The 19,501-nt window shown below is 34.9% G+C and overlaps 1 protein-coding gene and 1 non-coding gene across 2 annotated transcripts; one reads left to right on the forward strand and one right to left on the reverse strand.

Moving 5' to 3' along the window:
- Positions 1-8,574: 8,574 nt before the first annotated feature.
- LOC125469194 lies at positions 8,575-8,682 on the reverse strand. Its single transcript, XR_007251541.1, has one exon. It is a non-coding gene; the product is annotated as a small nucleolar RNA Z279/snoR105/snoR108 (small nucleolar RNA).
- Positions 8,683-15,918: 7,236 nt separating this feature from the next.
- Positions 15,919-19,151, forward strand: LOC103933174 (1-aminocyclopropane-1-carboxylate synthase 1). The gene is given in 4 exon segments (NM_001302332.1): positions 15,919-16,181; positions 16,392-16,523; positions 16,622-16,782; positions 17,766-19,151. Coding segments are annotated over 4 exon segments (1,488 nt in total). The 5' UTR covers positions 15,919-16,010; the 3' UTR covers positions 18,790-19,151.
- Positions 19,152-19,501: the final 350 nt, after the last annotated feature.

Raw genomic sequence — 19,501 nt, forward strand, 5'->3', positions numbered from 1 at the left:
AGGTAGGACAAGGTAGGACGGCTGTAGGACGGCTAGTGTGTAGGTAGGACAAGGTAGGACGGCTGTAGGACGGCTTGACGGCTGTAGGACGGCTTGACGGCTGTAGGACGGCTTATTCTTCCAATAAGTACGCTTTTTGGAAGAAAAAGGAAGTTCATAATTTTTCTGAGACTCATTTGAACTAAATGTTGGAAAATTTAACAATAATATTATTATATTAAATTTATTAATTGAATGGAAATTAGTAGTGGAGCCTTTTGGTAGAAAGATATGTCTACTCAAATGAAGAATTGCAACTTTTGACTCTTCATAAATAGTCACATGCTTTCCAAAAAGGTATCTCACATTCTATAAATAGGGAAGCCCTCTATAATCACAAAATATAACTTTTTATTGTTTTACTTAATCATACATAGAGTGTACTAATTATTAGAGTCTCATTGAGTCCATATGAGAGAGTTTTTAACACAATCGTGGTTCATGGAGCTTTGTGATTTGGAGTGCTACTATTACAAGGACGTGGTCGTTGTATCTTGGGAGACATGCGCCGATCAACCATGAGTACTGTAGTGGGACGTAAACTTGTCTTAAAGACAAAGTGTCTAACACTTGCCTCGATCGTATTTTATAGGTTTTTCTAATCCATTCTATCATGTTCATTTAACATTGGTTACTCATGTGCATGCATTATTGTGATATATAATTGCATGAATTATTTCTTGATTTTCTATGTGATTTATTATAGCAATTAGACCCAATTTTTCCAACAATCTTAAGACAAATTTATGGTTTGATTGCTATGTTTGTTTGAGAATTAAATTATTTGTGATATAATACTTGGTCCTATGGACGTGAATTTTCTTCTTGATTAATTTTGTGGGAGAATGGTCTAGTATCTAATCTTGCATATGAAGAGGTGGTTTTGTTTTGTTTACTGCAAAAATAATTATTATATTCTTGGTCAGTTGGTTACCTCTTTGCCTTGCATTGAATTTCAATTTTGTGATGCCTGAGCGTTAAGGTTACGATACTTGGCATGAACTATTTGTTTGACCGGGGCATATTTTGTATGTCAACTAAGTTATTAATGAATTTTACTTTTGGAAGAAATACATTGGGTACGTTGTACATACAGAGTGTAATTATGTGTTCTCATGCTTTTCTTTGCATTGGTTTCTTTTGGTGAAAAGAAATAAAAATAATCTTATACGTGCAGTAGAAATTAAGTTGAATATAATATATGAAATGGTGAAACGCTTTGGCTTTGCAAACTGTGAGGGTGTTGGGTATACTAATCAAGATACGGCTTCACTCTATTATTATTATATTAAATATCCTAACATTATTCTAAGGACACGAGTTTTGTTCGTTACATATTAGAACATATACCTATGTGATTTTTTGGGTTATATGTATTTCCTGGAATCTCTTGCAATTGTTTAAGATAATAGTGAATTGCACTTAAATCTCATTTCGTATTTCTAAACCATGCACCTTTTCAGTCTAGAGTTACAATTAATTATCAAATTAATCATGTCTCTTACGCACCATTTTACTTGGAAAAGGTACTATGGCGACGGGGTATCCGGTCTGGATAACCGCAAAAGGATCGTCTGAGTTCGGTCATGTATCAAGCATCTGCAAACTGTGCAGTCACCCAACAATTATGTAGTATCGTGTATATTTGTTGCTAGTTATCACAATAAGGTGATTATGGTCGCTAAAATTGAAGCATAAAATGCGTATGCTCCTTTCACCATAAGGTATTGCAGGGCATTAGAAGGAACATTTGCAGACCGTAACTTTGTGGCACTATAAAATATGCAGACTACATCTTGAGACTAGAAATAATAGTAAAAGACGTCAAGTATTATGAACATCGTAATAGAGTCTTGCAGTTACCCCTATTAGTCACGGTGAAAGTCTTGCCTTATTTGTTTATGTTAGTCATGGTTAGTTCAACAAATTTGATACAGGATTATGATCACAAAGAGTGATTGTCCTTCATCTTGATAGTTTTCTACTTCTTAAGTTTGATGAGTGAGTTACTAATAGCATTAAAGCAACCATAATATATGTGAATTGTGGGGGTGGCTTAGCTATTTTGAGAAATAGGATATACTTAAAAATAATGTAAAAGTAATTTGCTTCTAAAAAGTGACAATGATTATCTCTTATAATTGAAGTTTTAAAGTATTGACAGGTTGGAGATCTTCTCACAAATGCTTTTAAATGTGGGGGATTTTACCCAAGTGTTAGCAAAATTACTTATCAAATCCAAAACACATGTTTGGAGAAATTACGTTGGAAAACAACTACTCTCAAAGGAAATAATTTCCATGCATGGATATAAAGTTTGTGATGGCCATATAATGAATAGTCAACCTAGTGGTACCAATTTTTAAAGGCTTGACTAGAGAGTAAGTTGTATCAAAATTACTTATCAAATCCAAAACACATGTTTGGAGAAATTACGTTGGAAAACAACTACGCTCAAAGGAAATAATTTCCATGCATGGATATAAAGTTTGTGATGGCCATATAATGAATAGTCAACCTAGTGGTACCAATTTTTAAAGGCTTGACTAGAAAGTAAGTTGTATCATTGAGGGGAATGAGTTAAAAGCCTACGTCTTAAGAATCGTCATAATGGCAACCCAACCTAGCTGACTGGAGATCCCAGATCTAGGTTCAAAGGGACAACCGAATTGTGGATGATTCAATGGGAGCACTGTGGAGATAATCTCCTACCCATGTCCTATGATGAAACAGTGTTATCTGCAGTGTATATAGGATAAGCTTTGCTTTTAATGGTTCCTATACTTGGAAATAACAAGTGGGGGTATTGCAGGATACTCTTAATGGGAAGTCACCTATCTTGAGTGAGGAATGGGGCCATTCCTGTGAGAATTTTTTGAAGGGCTTAGTTTTCTAAAAGCATTCATGAGAAACCAATAATTGTTCAGGGCCAAAATAAACACACAACCGTGCAAGCACGAGGTATCTGGAAGGGTATTGTGTGATTACTATTGTCTTGGTTTACACAAACGGCTGAGCAATTCAAGACATCGCGTTCATTGATTAGTCAAGTAAATCCGATAGTAATTCACTACGGAAGGTTCAAAGCCAAAAGTCACTTATCCCGATACGATACTTTCCAACTGAATTCTCTCTCTAGTGTCTACATTGTCATTTGCATGGTATTGAGTCAATTTCCATTCATGTGGGGGATTGTTGGAAAATTTAACAATAATATTGTTAAATTAAATTTATTAATTGAATGGAAATTAGAAGTGGAGCCTTTTGGTAGAAAGATATGTCTACTCAAATAATGAGTTGCAATTTTTGACTCTTCATGAATAGTCACATTCTATAAATAGGGAAGCCCCCTATAATCACAAAATATAACTTTTCATTGTTTTACATAATCATACATAGAATGTACTAAATATTAGAGAGTCTCATTAAGTTTATATGAGAGAGTTTTCAACACAATCGTGGTTCATGGAACTTTGTGATTTGGAGTGCTACTATTACAAGGACGTGGTCATTGTATCTTGGGAGACATGCGCCGATCAACCATAAGCATCGTAATGGGGCGTAAACTTGTCTTAAGGACAAAGTGTCCAACACTTGCCTCGACCGTATTTTCTAGGTTTTTCTAATCTATTCTATCATGTTCATTTAACATTCTTTACTCATGTACATGCATTATTGTGGTATATAATTGGATGAATTATTTCTTCATTTTCTATGTGATTTATTATAGCAATTAGACCCAATTTTTCCAACACTAAATATATCGTAAAGCTACCCACCAACCCCATAAGTCAAGCTGCAAAAGCTTGTGCTGGGAGAAAATGAATACGGTCAAATGGGATCTTTGTGTCCAAACACTGTATATCTTAATATGGTTGGTTATTAGAAAAATATGCACGTACATTTTTATAATATATATAATGTTGTTCCTAATCTTTCCTTTTCAACTTTTGCTTGTAACCCTTTAGTAAAGCAAACCTTGCAAAGTTGGACACTCCATTACTAAGAAATGATGAATTTTGGAGTTGTTTAATAAAGATTGTGATTCTTATAGTTTAGACCAATGGTATCGCCTAGAATAATTAATCTGCTTGGAAAATGCAGGAGGAGGTGGAGGCCCTTTATTGGAGCCTGGCCCTGCCTACATAGAGGAGGAATTCATCTATTGATTGATTGGGGGGAAGAATTTGCGCTACCTCCTGCTCTCTTTCGGATCCCTACTTTCCTCAGGGGGAGTATGGAGGTCTGGAGGAGAATAGTGTTCTTCCTGTTGTCAGTAAAAAGATTTCCATGTCATAAAATTATAAGGATTCGAAAAAGGGAAGGTCTCAAAGTAGTGAGTAGCTTGGTCAGCAAACCATAGAATTAAAGATGTATGAATTTTTTAATAGCAGCCAGGGTAGAACGAAGTGACGAGAAGTTTGGGGATATGTTTACAATATGTGATAAAAATAAATATATGTTAACAATATGTGATAAAAATAAATAATAAATGCGAACAACTAATTAACAGTGTATGAACAATGAAATAATATTAAACAGAAATATTGAAGATTGAGGCTTACGTACTGCAATGTCCTTGAAATAGAAATTTCGTCCCTACTCAGTGCTTGTAGTTATGTGGACGTCTGCTTCATCAGGATTTAACGATCAAGTCAAAATTCCAGCATTGAAAAACTTGACTTCTGGCAAATTTTTGTGTGGTTCTCTCGGAAATGATATTTGTGATTGTAGAAGAAGAATGTTGATTTCTGTATGCAAAATGCCATGCAGATGAATGTATATATAGTAGGCGTATGCATGTTCACAACAGGTATAAGAAAGGGATGTGTCTGTTGGGTGACATCTTCTCCAGAGTGCTTTGGTCTTTCTTTCATCACTCTTCAAAGACTTCATCTAAAAGGATGAGTATGTTGATAAAAAATAATAAAAAATAATTAATTAAAGAATTTAATTATATAGTAATTATAATTAGTTATATATTAATTATCAATTAATTAGCACACCCCAAAAGCCCAACTCCAAAGATGAGCCCAATTTTATTCTCCAATGTCCATCACTCCAATTACTTTCTATAAGGGACAAAGTCTTATAAAATGAGAAAACCTTTTGGTAGTTACCAATGTGAGACAGTGAAATTTCCACTCAAAATTTCCAACATTTATTTGTGCAGGGCTAATGTTTAATTAACATATGACGTTGGCCTAAAAAGTTAGATAATGTACGCTTAAAAAGGAAAATAATGTATTTAGCAACGTACCAAATTGTCTCTTGATCCATATATTAATTAGGGCAACTGAAGTGTTCATCTAAATAAGTAAAGAATTGTAACTTGGTTCATAACATTCATTTTTGTATTAAAGTCCCAAATTCGAATTCTCTCTTCTCCAATATCGCTTGCATCAAAAGTGCTCAATTATATAGAACGTAATCACGTCCAAGTATAATATAGTGTCTTTTGATTATGATAATTTTATAGTTAATAATACAAAATGTCATTATTCTTACTATAATACAGTTGGTGGTTACATTGGGATGTCCTTTTACACAGTCAAGATAGGGTATTATGCTTAGACGTAATTGGATTACACTACATTGGAGCGACATAATTGGATTACACTACACTAGAGTCGTTCAAATTTGTACTCTAATTTTATACATAGAATGACATTAGTATTACTACGAAGTTAACTTTTACGCTGTGGGGATCATACTACACTGTAAAATTAGAATATTATCTATATCGGATTGATGAAGTGTAGAACACATTATAAACTACATCAAGACGCACTGACATATTATTTATACCTCAATTAACGACAATATCTATGCAATAAAGAACATACCTCCACTACTATGATGAGTATAAGCACTCGTAAAGGCTTAAACATTTTTTATACAAGCAATATAGACGTCAAAGGGAAATCGGACTTGAAATCTCAAGTGCAATGATAAATGTTCTAAATCGACTAAAGCAAAAATACATTTAAGCTCGCAAACCCCATATTGATTTTTAAGTCAAATAGTCAATAGATGAAAGTACTAACACTAATCAAAGTACTTTACTAAAAAATTATTTTTAGCTACGTCGCTGAAACTTGATTTTAATTTCACTTTGCTCCATGTAACTCAAAAATCACAACTTTACTTCATAAAACTTAAAGTTCTGTTCATTTTGCTCCTAGAACTCAATTTTGATCCACTTTGCCCCTCTGAAACTTGAAAGTCATCTCTATAAAACCTAAAATTCATTCCACATTGCTTTAGATCGGTTAATTTCTTATGTGGATTTGATTTGACTGCTAATCTAATCAATGTTGTTTTTTTATTTTTTTCATCTCTTCAATTTCTTATAAACTTAATGTTATCTGATTGTTGAATGTTAACGCAAGATATGGAGATTTATAATCAAATTTATTGCAATGTGACATAGGCTTATTGGGTGTTGGGTCTCACATATGTTTTTGGAGGCGACATAAGTTTCAAGGAGATGAGAGAGTCCACAAGTCAAAGTGGAATGAATTTTGAATTTCAAAGAGTAAAATGATAACTATTAAGTTATAGAAGGTAAAATGAGATCAACATGAAACTCGGCGTAACTAAAAATAAACAAAATAATAATTAGTAAGTGTCTAGGTTCCCCGAAACTAGAGATTTACATGATTCACCTCGAGATTTGGGTAGAAAACTGTTGGCAAAGGTTATGCTCACCATTCTTTGCAACTCCCTCTTTCAAGGTTGGATGGTACTATTTTCACTAGTAAGCGTGCATTTCACTAGTAAACTATAGTTGCTAGTCTGGAGTAACAATTTCGATCTTTTAACATTGGAATGAAAGTAAATACTACCATACTAGCAACTACGGTTGGAATTAGGAACGCTTTCTTTGGATTTAACCACACTTGACCATGATCTTAATGGTGTTTGGTATGAGGCTTCAACAACAGTGAATTCGATTGTCGAGCAATATTTTGGGGATCTTTGACTATAAGCCATCCCCAAAGAAACCATGAGATTTTTTATTGTGTAGAAGCAAGGCTCTCGGAGAACGATAATAAGGAGTTGGTACGGCTATCTATGGACGATGAGATTCGCAGGGCAGCCTTCCCAATTTCGGCGTCCCAGTCACTTGGCCCAGATGGATTCTCGAGTAGTTTGTATCATGAATTCTGGGATGTGGTGGGGGTGATATTATAAGAATGGTTAAAGCTTTTTGGCAATCAGGGAAACTCCTCAGGAAAATAAACCATACCCATTTAGTTCTCATTCCAAAAGTTCAAATCCAAGAAAGATGTCCCAACTTCGGCCGATTGCATTGTGTAACGTCATCTACAAAGTGATTGCAAAACTAATAACCAATATACAGAAGAAATTGATGTCTCAATTAATCAGTTCAAAGCAATCATCATTTCTCTGTCAGGCAAATTCGTGACAATGTTTTTGGTTCATGAGATTATACATTCTCTTAATCAACGAAACGAGGGAGCGAAGGCTCCTATGGCTATAAAGCTGAACATGGCAAACGCATATGATCGTATGAAATGAGATTTTTGTTGGCAATGATGGCGAAGCTAGAGCAGGAGGAGGAATCCATCAGTAAATTAACTTAATTTGAGGAGGAGACGAGAGGATAGTGGTGGTTGATTTCGATTCGCAGGCTGACGGAGAGAAAGAAGAACTGACTGAGTATTTGAGCAGCAGCAGCTCGAGTTAACGGATTGAGTGTTGAGGTGCTTTTATAAAATATGGGTATAAAAAAAATTTGAGATAAAAAAGGTGTTTAGTAAATACTTAAAAATAGCTTATTTTCACAGTTTTGAATGAAAAAAAGCTGAACACGTGAAGCAACAAAAATGAGCTTATTCTCATAGCATAGCAAAAACAGTTTTTTTTCAAAGTACAGATATACCAAACCAAGCCCTAAGAGAGACAAACTAACGAAGAGAAAAATAGAGAGACGGATAGAGTTGAGCAACAACAGCTCGATTTGGGGCAGGGTGTTGCAGTTGCCTGACACAGATGATATGGTAGTGGTGGGTTTGCTAGCTTGTTAGGCCTCGTTTGGCACACCGGATAGTATTAATAATACGAAGCAGGTGTTTGGTGAGCTTCGTATGAAATAAGCACCGGACTATTTAATCCAGGCCCACTTATCTTATACCCCTCACATCCGGCTATTTATCCCGTCTAAAACCATGGGACAATTTAGTCGGGCTCGCTCTCTCATTCCTCTTTGAACGCACTGTCAGTCCTCCCAGGTTCCACCCCTCCTTCATTCATCTTCTTCTTCGTCTGAATTCAAGTTCATCTTCTCATTCATCTTCTTTTCTTCCCAGTTTCGCCCCTCCCTCTGTTTCATGGAATTTTTCTGCAATTTCTGATTTCTGGGTTTTTTCATCCGCCATTATCTAACACAACAGAGCTTTAAAGTCTGCAACTTTCTGCCATTTTCTAGAGCTTCAAAGCTTGTGAGTAATTTACTGGGTGAAAATCAAATTCAACTTTCTGCCATTTTTTTTTTTTTTAAGTAGAATGGGGATCAAATGGTATAAGAGGGGATTGCACAATTGTCGTAACAGGCTTTGGGGCGGACACCCATCTCTCGCATTTTCATTTGCGAATTATGACCACTCATCACATACCGTTTATGCCTGAATGATCATTCTCTACCATTTTCTAGAGTTTCAACTTTCTGTCAACCTCTATCCTCGAAACGAAGCTGTTTTTGGGCCTCTGAACCCCTTTTTGTCTGAATCAAACACCCCTAGAACCCAGAAATCTGGGGAGGGGGTGATGGAGGAAGAGGGAGTGAGGGGAGGAGACGATCGAAAATCTGGGGAGAAGATCGGCAATCTGGGAAGGGAAGAGGGAAAAGTTCATCAAACAAAAAACGATTCCTTTTCTTATCCGATTCGGTACCAAACCGGTTCAGTGCCAAATACAGTATAAATAATGGTCATTAGTCCAATACTGCACCAAACGCCTGATTAATTTAGTCAGTACTATCCGATGACTATTTATCCTATCCGACAGAAATAGTCAGTACAATCCGAGCTGCCAAATGAGGCCTTAATGTATTGCTGAATCTTATTGAACTGGATTGAAAATTTTAGGGGTTTTAGATCTAATTGGTTGAGGTGATGGAACTGTTGCAAGGGCCCCACTGATCTTGAATGCTACAAAGCCTTGCCAAGGGATGATCAATGGTAACAAAACTTTGCAAGGTCATACAAGAAAGGTATATGATTTTGGGTCGGGGCCGCGTTGCCCCTGCTCTAGACTCGCTTCGTCCCACAATTATCCTTTCCCCGCCCTGATCCGTGTTGTATGTATAAATTTTGGACCTACCCTATACTTATCCTGACCTGCGGGTACCGGACTCTTTTGCACGCCCTTATTAGCTCCCATATTTAGAACTTCATTGGTCATGAATTTCTCTTTAATATTTTGGCTTACAATGTAAACATTTCCATTAGAATCTAATAAAATCCACCCTTTAACCCCCCCCCCCCCCCCCCAAAAAAAAAGATCTTAATTTGTAAGTGTTTTTTTTTTTTTTTTTTTTTTTTTTTTAACAAACGATATTATCTACCTCACTATTCTAAAAATCAGCTTAGGCGGCACCTAGGTGCTAGGTGGTGGAGGACCAATGCGATTTAGGCCAAAACAGGCAGAATAATCAGGTAGGGGCTTGGCAGGCAGACGACTAGGTGGGCTAGGAGATGGCTAGGCGGTTCTTTTGTTTTTAATTTTTTTTTTTTTATAATTAACTTCAAGGGTTTTCTAACCTACTAAAAAAGAACCTAGATTATGAATTAGTGATTTTCAATTTTGGTTTTTGGTTTTGGGTTTTTCCTATTTTTACTGCATTAGTTTGTGATGATGGCAATGCCATGATGCCTTAAGTTTTAAGTTTTAACTTTTCCAAATTGTCAATATAAGTATAATTTTTAATTTTTTAGAGTGTAAATAGACACTTATTTATATGTTATATAATAAACTTAATTAAAACAGCCTAGTTCACCTAGGCCCCTGCTTAGTTGCCTAAGATCTAGGCCCCAGCTCGCCGCCCGACAAGTGCCTAACGTTTTGTAGAACCTTGTCTACACTAAAGGGTGGATAGGCTAAGCCTCACAATGGGCTAGCAATGATGTGGTTCAACTTCACAATTACAAGTCAAGAGGAATACCACTAGACTGTAGTACTAAGTAGCTTAATTCTTAAGTTTAAGTATAACTAATCAGAAGAGGATCCTCTCCAGATCCACTTTTTGGGAATCCTAGGAATCCCCACATCCTAACCTTTCATCGTACATCGTGAGGTCAATTTTCGTCAGATACTACTTGTATTTTATTTTAAATAAAAAAGTCAAATGATTTCTAACCGCACGATACACAATGAATAGTTAAGATGTGAGAATCCCTAGGATCCTCACAAAGTAGATCTGGATGGGATCCAATTCCTAACTAATCATTGTGCACCCATTTGGCTTGTATTCCCATGTTTGGAATCTGCTACTAACTCATTTAAACCCAACAGGATCCACTCTGGGTCCTTTTGGTGAAAATTCTGGGAATCCGTGAATCATGTCTCTTCATCATACATCGTATGATTAATTTTTGTCAAATAGTGTTTGTGTTTAATTTTAAATAAAAATATTTAAAATAATTTCTGACTATATAATATACGATGAATATATACAATTTACGAATTTTTAAAATCCTCACAAAAGAATCTAGCAAGGATCCAGATTCCATTCAAACCATTATAAGGAAGGTTAATTAATGAAATGCCATGTACTTAGTTGCCTTTTAATGGCCGAATTTATCCACGGTCCATGACATTGTGCTTTCTTTATGTCAAATCACAATTAAACAATACCGTCGCCACAACAATGGTGCTTGAAAAATTATAATTATTTTGCACGTACCACCATACTGAGGATTTTGTTTGGTGCATACATGCCTCGTCAGCATGCTTAGGGCAAGCAACATGCACAAGATAGTTCACGGATGATGATTCTCTCCGGATCTTCTTTATAAGGATCTTCAAATTCTAGTCATTCATTGTAAATTGTATAATCAATTTTTGTTAAGCATTATTTATATTTAATTTTAAATAAAAAAATCAAAATATTTTTGGTCTCACAACGTACGATGAACGATTAAAATGTAAGGATCTCTACAATCCTCACAATTTGGATCTGAATGGGATCCAAATCCATAGTTCACTATTGTGGTCAGCCAAATATGACTGTTGCATGTTGAGATTGAATTCCACATTAAAAAAGAGAAATTTTATGTCTTTATAAGTAGTTGGGCTGCTCCATAAATTTTGTCAATTAGTTTTATAGTGGAATCTCAACTTTCTTCATGATATTAGATCAGACTGTTCCATATGTGAATCCCAAAGTCTACATGTGCTCTCTGTCGTTTGATTTATGTTGTCTACGTTTTAAGCTTGAAACTCATCACATGTGAAGAGGCATGTTGAGATTGAATCCAACATCGGGAAAATGATGGAGATATTTCATGTGCTTATAGTAGTTGAACTACTCCCATATTACCATTTAATTATATACTAGAACTTCGACTTTCTTTGCTGCTGATTCTAGGGAAAAATATTATTGAAGTATGTTGGTAAGTGGATACTTTCCTACCATAATGGACATCTCTTAAATGTATGAACACTTATAGCATCTCTAATTATATTTTCTATCTTAGAGCTAAAGCTAAAAATGTCAAAAATTAATTTTAAGAGCTCTCTAATTTTTTTACAGTAATCATACTTCGTACTTTAGAGAGTTATAATGACTATAAGCTAATATAATTTGAATATAGTTGTTTAAAATATTAATAAACAATCGCCATTAATTATAAAAACTAGAGACACTAGGAGTCATCTTCTCTCTTAGGAGCTTTAGAGGATTCCATATCTCAAGTATAAAAGGATAATGAGCATGTTTAAGTTGATTTTTTTGACCTTCTTGAAGTTTAGTTAGGGAGCTCAGTAGAGATTATCATAATCTGATCAATGCAGGTTAGACCGCTAATTAGAATCGAATTAAGATTCTTAAACTTCATTAGTTATAGTACAATTACATTCTGTTTGGATGAGAAAATTTAAAATTACTAAAGAATTTTAAAATGACAGAAATTGAACTGACGGAATTTTATTTTGTAGAATTGGTGAATTTCTTGCTTGACTAACTTAAAAGAACAATGAAAATTCAATACGTAATTTGTTATTTTTAAACTCCCACTCATAGAAACTTGAAAATGACATCTATTTACATGGAATATAAACTTGGAAATTGGAGGTCCCAAATTCCAAGTTTTTTTTTTCCATGTTGAAAGTCTAAAGGCGGGTGTAGTCAAATTTGGATTTGATGATATTTTAATAGACTTTAAAATCCGAGTGTAGTCAATTAGGAGTTTGAAGGTGGTATTTAAAATATTTTAAAATTAGGGTGTAGTCAAATCATGATTTGAGAGGATTTAAAGAATACATCTAAATCCATAGGTAGTCAATTAAAATTTTAAAAAGTCCATACAAATCTATGTGTAGTATGAATGTCCAAGATTTGCTGGGATTTTGATGGATGCAAGATTTTGATGAATTTAAGGGTTGGTGGTATAAATACCAAATGTCATCAACAATCCAACCCTGCCCCTTCTGATTTCTTTTCACTCCAAACCATAGAAGATGAATTGTCCTAGCATGAGTTCCAAGCATTCCCCACTAAATTTGCATTTCGCATTTTTGTTGTATTTTTTTCTACATTTGGTTTGTTCCTTTGGGAAGATGAGTAACAGTTGTATCCTTATGTTTTTATCTTTATGTTGTTTTGCTTTATAATTCGTGATCTTCTTAATCCACTTCTCATTTGCAAATTTTTTTGGGGTGTCGAAAAGAATTTAAATAATCAAAACTGTAACAATTTTTTGGTGGGTTAGATGAATGCAATTGAAAAAATTTGGCATTTTTCGTTTTGATTTAGATTCAATACGTGAAAATAGCAATTGGGTTTGTTTTTGTTTAATCAGAAAGTGGAAAGAAATTGTTTGACCAGAATTCCCTTTACTGGTTTGGTGAACTAGGGTTATGCAATTTTGTCCTACAAGCTATTTGTTTAAATGCCTCAAAGAAGTATCTGACGAATTGGCTGATTTTTTTTCCTCCGCTTTCGTCTAATGAAGTTTCTTTTGGTTTTAATTGCTTTTCGTATAACTTTATGTAATGTTGTGGCAATTTTTGACATGAATTTGATGATACTAAGGCTTTGGGTCAATATGTTATGAGATGTGATTCGATAAAAATTGGGGAAGAATATATTAGCCACTTCTAACTTTGATAAAAATCCATGAAAAAAGTCCACACAAATCTAAGAAATCCATGAAAGAAGTTCATACAATCCATAGAAATCTATAATGGAAATTCATATAAATCTTTCAAAATCCATATTTAATTTTAGAATCTATTAAAATCCTTTAAAATCTGTTCTTTAACAAAATCTATTAAAATCCTATGAAATCCAAATTGACTACACTCACATAAATTTTTATGTTTATGAATCCAAACAAATGAATCAGTGCATGTCAATTTATAAATTTTGACTTTTATCAAAATTTCAAGTTTATTTCCTTCGTTCAAACATAGTCTTAGAGTATTAAAATGAATTTTGGTTTTTCTAACACTATGTTTGGATGAAGAAATTTAAGATTACTAAAAAAATTTAGAATGAAGGAAATTGAAATGACGAGATTTATTTTCTAAAATTTGTGAATTTTCTTGTTTGGTTAACCTATAAGAACAATGGAATTGAATACGAAATTTGTTATTTTTAAACTCTCAATCATAGAAATTGGAAAATGTCACCTATTTACATGAAATTTAAACTTGGGAATTGAAGGTCCCAAATTCCAAATTTTTTTTTCCATGTGGAAATTCTAAATTTCTATGTTTATGAATTCAAACAAGGAAATTGGTGTATGTCAATTTATAAATTCATAATTTTATTCAAATTCTAAGTTTATTTCCCTCATCCAAACATAGTGTAATGGAATTACAAAACGGATAAATGGTCTTATTAAAGAGGTGTGGGTACAGCAGGTGTGTGATTAGATTTTATAATAAAAACTTTTGATGCAATTTGTAGTAAAACCATTCAATTATATGTTGTATCTTATTTCATCGTTGATTACATAAACTCATATTTGAATGTATACATTTCGATAGTCTCAGAAATATAATGTAACATAATGTTTAAAAGTGTGATACGGAAATGATTTGAGTGAATGATTCGAAAGGTAGTTAAGTAACATAAAAAGTTGCAATTATACTATTATACAGCAAACCAATACATAAGTATAACAATGAAAATTAGTAATATCTCAAGTGAAACAAATACATACAGTCATGCAAACCAATACATACGTCAGCAAATGTGAAAGGGATGCTTCAAATCAATGACTAATACAAGTGAGTGTATGCGCTAAAGTCAAAATACACAATCATCGCCTTTAGTTGGTGCTATACCACTTCCGGGGCGTATGTTTTATCTTTTAAATCTAAAATTTGAAATTTGTACCACCCTTATAGAGTAATAAGAAGCAACCTTCTCCACCCTCCCACAGTCCACAAACCACCTTTTTGATTTGCTTGGCTTTTCGGTACTACCAGAGACCACCGCGTGAAATATTACAACAAAAGGTTAGGGGGCCGGAAAGTACATTTTCTGAGATGCCCTCACTTCTCATCAGCTATTTTTGGCAGGATCATGATATAAGTCGGTTTTCCAACTATTTATGAGGTATTTAAGTGCATTCCCATTTGAGCACACGAGGGATTTAATTAGTAATTTTAGAAAAGATGGCAAAGTAATGCCATGGAGCACATTAACGTGGAGACCAAGTTAGTATCTCACAAAGCAACCGTGGAGGAAAAGGAAACCTCAAGGAAATAGTAATACCCTTTAGATTTGAAGTCCTAATAATGTGTGAGTCTTGTGCATTTACTACTCTTGGTGCACAAGTCCAAAACCGACCAAATTCCAAAGTTCTAACTTCTAACTATATGCTTTCAGTCAGCACCAAAATCTTCATTCTTTCTTTCATGGTGCTTCGGGGAAGCTTCATTCCTAGAAACATAACACGTCCATTGCAGAAAAAATTAACACAAAAGCAAATACCTAACTAATAGAAAAATGAAAAAACAACTTTTTATATACATAAAAAGAACCGTCAATGATGTGTCTGTGTACATGTTAGTATTTTATTTATTAGAAACAAATGAAGTTGAGATAAGCCCTTATTTGATTAAATGATATATTGTTGTGTGACGATAGAGAAATGCTATGGAGATTCAATTTGTAAATAAAATTTGCAAACCAAATGATGTATCACTAATCGGAAATGAGTATGTTTATCAACGATTAAGTAATAATCCACTCATTAACTTTCATGTCATTTAGTTTATAAAATTTTGACTATAAATTTACTCTCCTTAACATTATTTGTTACAATATTACCATGTGGCATGTCAATTGAGAAAAAATTGATGAGTTATAGGAATGTTTCATGAAAGGTGATGTATGAGGACCACCAAGAGGTACGCTGCCGGTGTACACGTGGCTGTGCAAGTTTTTACATGCTTGATGGTTCGGTATGATGTCCAACACGCAAGCAATTACGATTCATTGACCAACACTGGCACAATTAAATTATGTTATTTCCTTTCTTATGGGTCGGTTTTTCTACATTTGAATTTTGAAGTGGACTTTTCAATCAAATTTTGCTTCCTGTGCAGCTTGCCATTTAATCTTCTACTGCCTATAAATCTACAATTGCCTTACCCTTTGCTTCACACTTCATTGTTTAAAAAACATAAGCACTACTGTCGTTCCAGACTTCCAGTAGTATAATCATTCCCTCCAGCTATATAGCTTGTGTGTGTTCTTTGGAACCAAGAAAATGGCCTCATCTGCAAGTGAGAATCGCTTACTGCTATCCAAGATTGCAACCAATGAAAAACATGGTGAGAACTCGCCGTACTTCGACGGATGGAATAAGTACAATCAAAACCCATTTCACCTAACTGAAAATCCTGAAGGAGTTATCCAGATGGGTCTGGCAGAAAATCAGGTTTGCACTACGTTATTTTGCTTCTTCCCGTTTAGTTTTTTTCAGTTATAAGGTGGTTAAGGGGGCGAGGGATTTTGAAGTCGGACAAAATATTCACTACCACTTGAGCTGCAAGCCTCAACAGTGACTATGTTGTATTATACATAATTACGTTGGAGTTACAAAGAAATTAAGCTAACAAAATGCATGGTTTTACTTTGTCTGTTTCAGCTTTCCTTCGACTTGGTTGAAGAGTGGATTAGGAAAAATCCCAAAGCCTCTATTTGCACTGCTGAAGGAATTGAGAAGTTCAGAAACGTGGCCAATTTTCAAGACTATCATGGCTTACCAGAGTTCAGACAGGTAAACATACACATATGCATACATGGCATGGTCCATGGAAATCAATTATTCAGTAATTGCCATTATAATCAACTTGCATGATCTTAATTATTTTTCAGGCCATTGCTACGTTCATGTCGAAAGCAAGAGGTGGTAGAGTCACATTTGATCCTCATCGCGTAGTTATGAGTGGAGGAGCCACCGGAGCAAATGAGCTGGTCATGTTCTGTTTGGCCGACCGCGGCGATGCTTTCCTTATCCCCTCACCGTACTATCCAGCGTACGTGATGCTTCTTCTATGTCTTTCATTTCACATATTGTTTTTTAATTGTTTACGTTTACGTACGTACGTTGCCAATTAATTATTTACCGTGCCGAATGGTTGAGTACTTAATTCCCCAATTAGCACCGTTTTTATTTTCAAGCGTTTGGTTGACTACGCGTGTTTTAATTTGTACACTTAGTAGGTTTAAGAATTTGGTAGAAAGAAACTTGTGGAGTCCAAGTCATGGACTTGACCATAGGGGTTTTGAAATCCTTAAGATAAATATATTTGGGTTTTTATTGAAGGTCAACAGATTTGGTCCAACTGAGATAGAGAGAGTTGTAATATTTTCTTTACTTTTTTAAATAATGTTTTGGTCACAGAATTTTTCATATCTGAAATGCGTGTTTAGAGTCATAATCAAGTATAAATAAGGATTATAGTTCAATAAATTCGGTTGAGATCACATACTTTTCTTTTATATTTATAGAAAGGTTTCTAATTTTGAATCTCACCCACACTTACTCATCATTCTATACTTAGCCCTAACGATCACATACAGTATTGTTAATGTATATCATAAGAACTAGTTAAGACTTTTAACTCCATAGTTGAAATTTACTATAAGATCAAGCCATACGCATCAATCCTCAACCATACATTCACATTGGATGATAATTCAAATCAGATTAGTCTGTGTAGTTACAACTGGATGTTTAGGCAAAACTCCAACTTCGTTTCCTTGTAAGATTTAATTGTTTAAAGTCTTAATCTTTATACCGTGATGTTAAAATTCTCTAATTAGCTTCAATTTCCGTTCTCATATAGTGCTTACCAAACTTGATATGCTCAGTGGGCTAGTCTCATTTTCATATATCCATATGTACAAATTATGAAGAAATTGCTAGTTACAAGTCACCAAGCTAATTTAGAAGCTTAATATATGGATTGAATAGTTTCATTAATAATTAATTAAGATTTGATATGTCTAATTGCAGATTTTACCGAGACCTCGGATGGAGAACTGGAGTCCAAATTGTCCCGGTCGATTGTGATAGCTCCAACAATTTCAAAATAACCAAGGAAGCACTGGAAGCAGCTTATGAAAAAGCCCAAAACAACAACATCAATGTCAAGGGCTTGATCATAACAAACCCATCAAATCCATTAGGCACAACCCTAGACAAAGACACACTTGAAAGCCTTGTCACATTTATAAACCAAAAGAACATTCACTTGGTTTGTGATGAAATCTATGCAGCCACAGTCTTCAGCTCCCCAAAATTCACATGCATCACCGAGGTTATACAAAACATGAATTGCAACCCCAACCTAATCCACATTGTCTACAGTTTGTCCAAGGACATGGGGTTCCCGGGACTGAGAGTCGGCATCGTTTACTCCTACAACGATGACGTGGTGAACATTGGCCGAAAAATGTCAAGTTTTGGGCTGGTCTCATCCCAAACTCAGCACATGCTTGCGTCCATGCTTTCGGACGAAGATTTTGTCGAGAAGTTCCTCACCACAAGCGCAAAAAGGCTCGCAAAGAGGCACGGGGTCTTCACTGATGGGCTTGAGGAAGTGGGAATCAACTGCTTGAAGAGCAATGCCGGCCTTTTCTGTTGGATGGACTTAAGGAGGCTATTGAAAGATCAAACGTTTGATGGCGAAATGGTGTTGTGGCGTGTAATCGTTAATGAAGTGAAGCTCAACGTTTCTCCGGGCTCTTCGTTTAAATGCGTCGAGCCTGGTTGGTTTAGGGTTTGCTTCGCCAACATGGATGATGACACAGTGGAAGTTGCACTCAAAAGGATTAGGGCATTTGTAGGGCAAGGAAAGAAAGCTCAAGAACAAGCACAAGTGAAAAGTCCTAAGAAGCGTTGGCAGAGCAATCTAAGGCTGAGCTTTTCATCATCATCCAGAAGGTTTGAGCAGGAAGGTGTTAGTGTTATGTCACCACGTATGATGTCTCCTCATTCACCAATGCCTCACTCACCTCTCCTTCGAGCTACGACTTAAAGAGTATTGGGGACCTATACTCTAGTGTGTGCAATTAATTAAGGGTACTAGAAAATAATTACTGAGGTTGAATATGTTTTTAATTTCGTTTTGGACGTGCTCATGGTAATTTTGCCCATTATAATTACTTTGGATGCTGATTAATGCAGCTCTCAAAGGTTTTTTTTAATGGACTAAATAGGAAAGCTGTCGTTCATTTTTTCCTTCAAAATATCTATCAATAGCGTGAATAGTCATATTCATGCTAATCCTCTCTATTGAGGCCTTAATATGCTTGTAGGACTCCCCATTGTATCAAGCACTTTTTTCCTTATGTGACTTTGAAAGCTGAACTATACATATAAATAATGTAAATTATACTTGTATCTCTATTCTCTAATGTGTTTCTTCAATATTAGCTAGCTGGGTGGATTATTGAAAATTAATTAGTCGAAAGCTGGATGTTTTGGCTTCATTGTAGCAGATGGAACCTAAATATTAAACATGAGGCATTATTAAGCATAAGAAAAACTAATGAGAAAGATTTAAAAATTTTGAGTTTTAACGATAAGGACAAAATAAATGTTAAAGTGAATAGTACCAGGATTGACCTTTTAGTGTAAAAACATGATTTTTCATTAAAGTGAACAGTACCGAAAGTTTTTTTATTAAAATTTCCGCACACATATGACAATCCAACAACCTGTCCGTGTCCCAGGCTCTTCTGTATCCA

The sequence above is a fragment of a genome, unplaced genomic scaffold, assembly GCF_019419815.1.
Source record: "Pyrus x bretschneideri cultivar Hongxiangsu unplaced genomic scaffold, Pyrus_bretschneideri_v1 Contig40, whole genome shotgun sequence".
Taxonomy (NCBI): domain Eukaryota; kingdom Viridiplantae; phylum Streptophyta; class Magnoliopsida; order Rosales; family Rosaceae; genus Pyrus; species Pyrus x bretschneideri.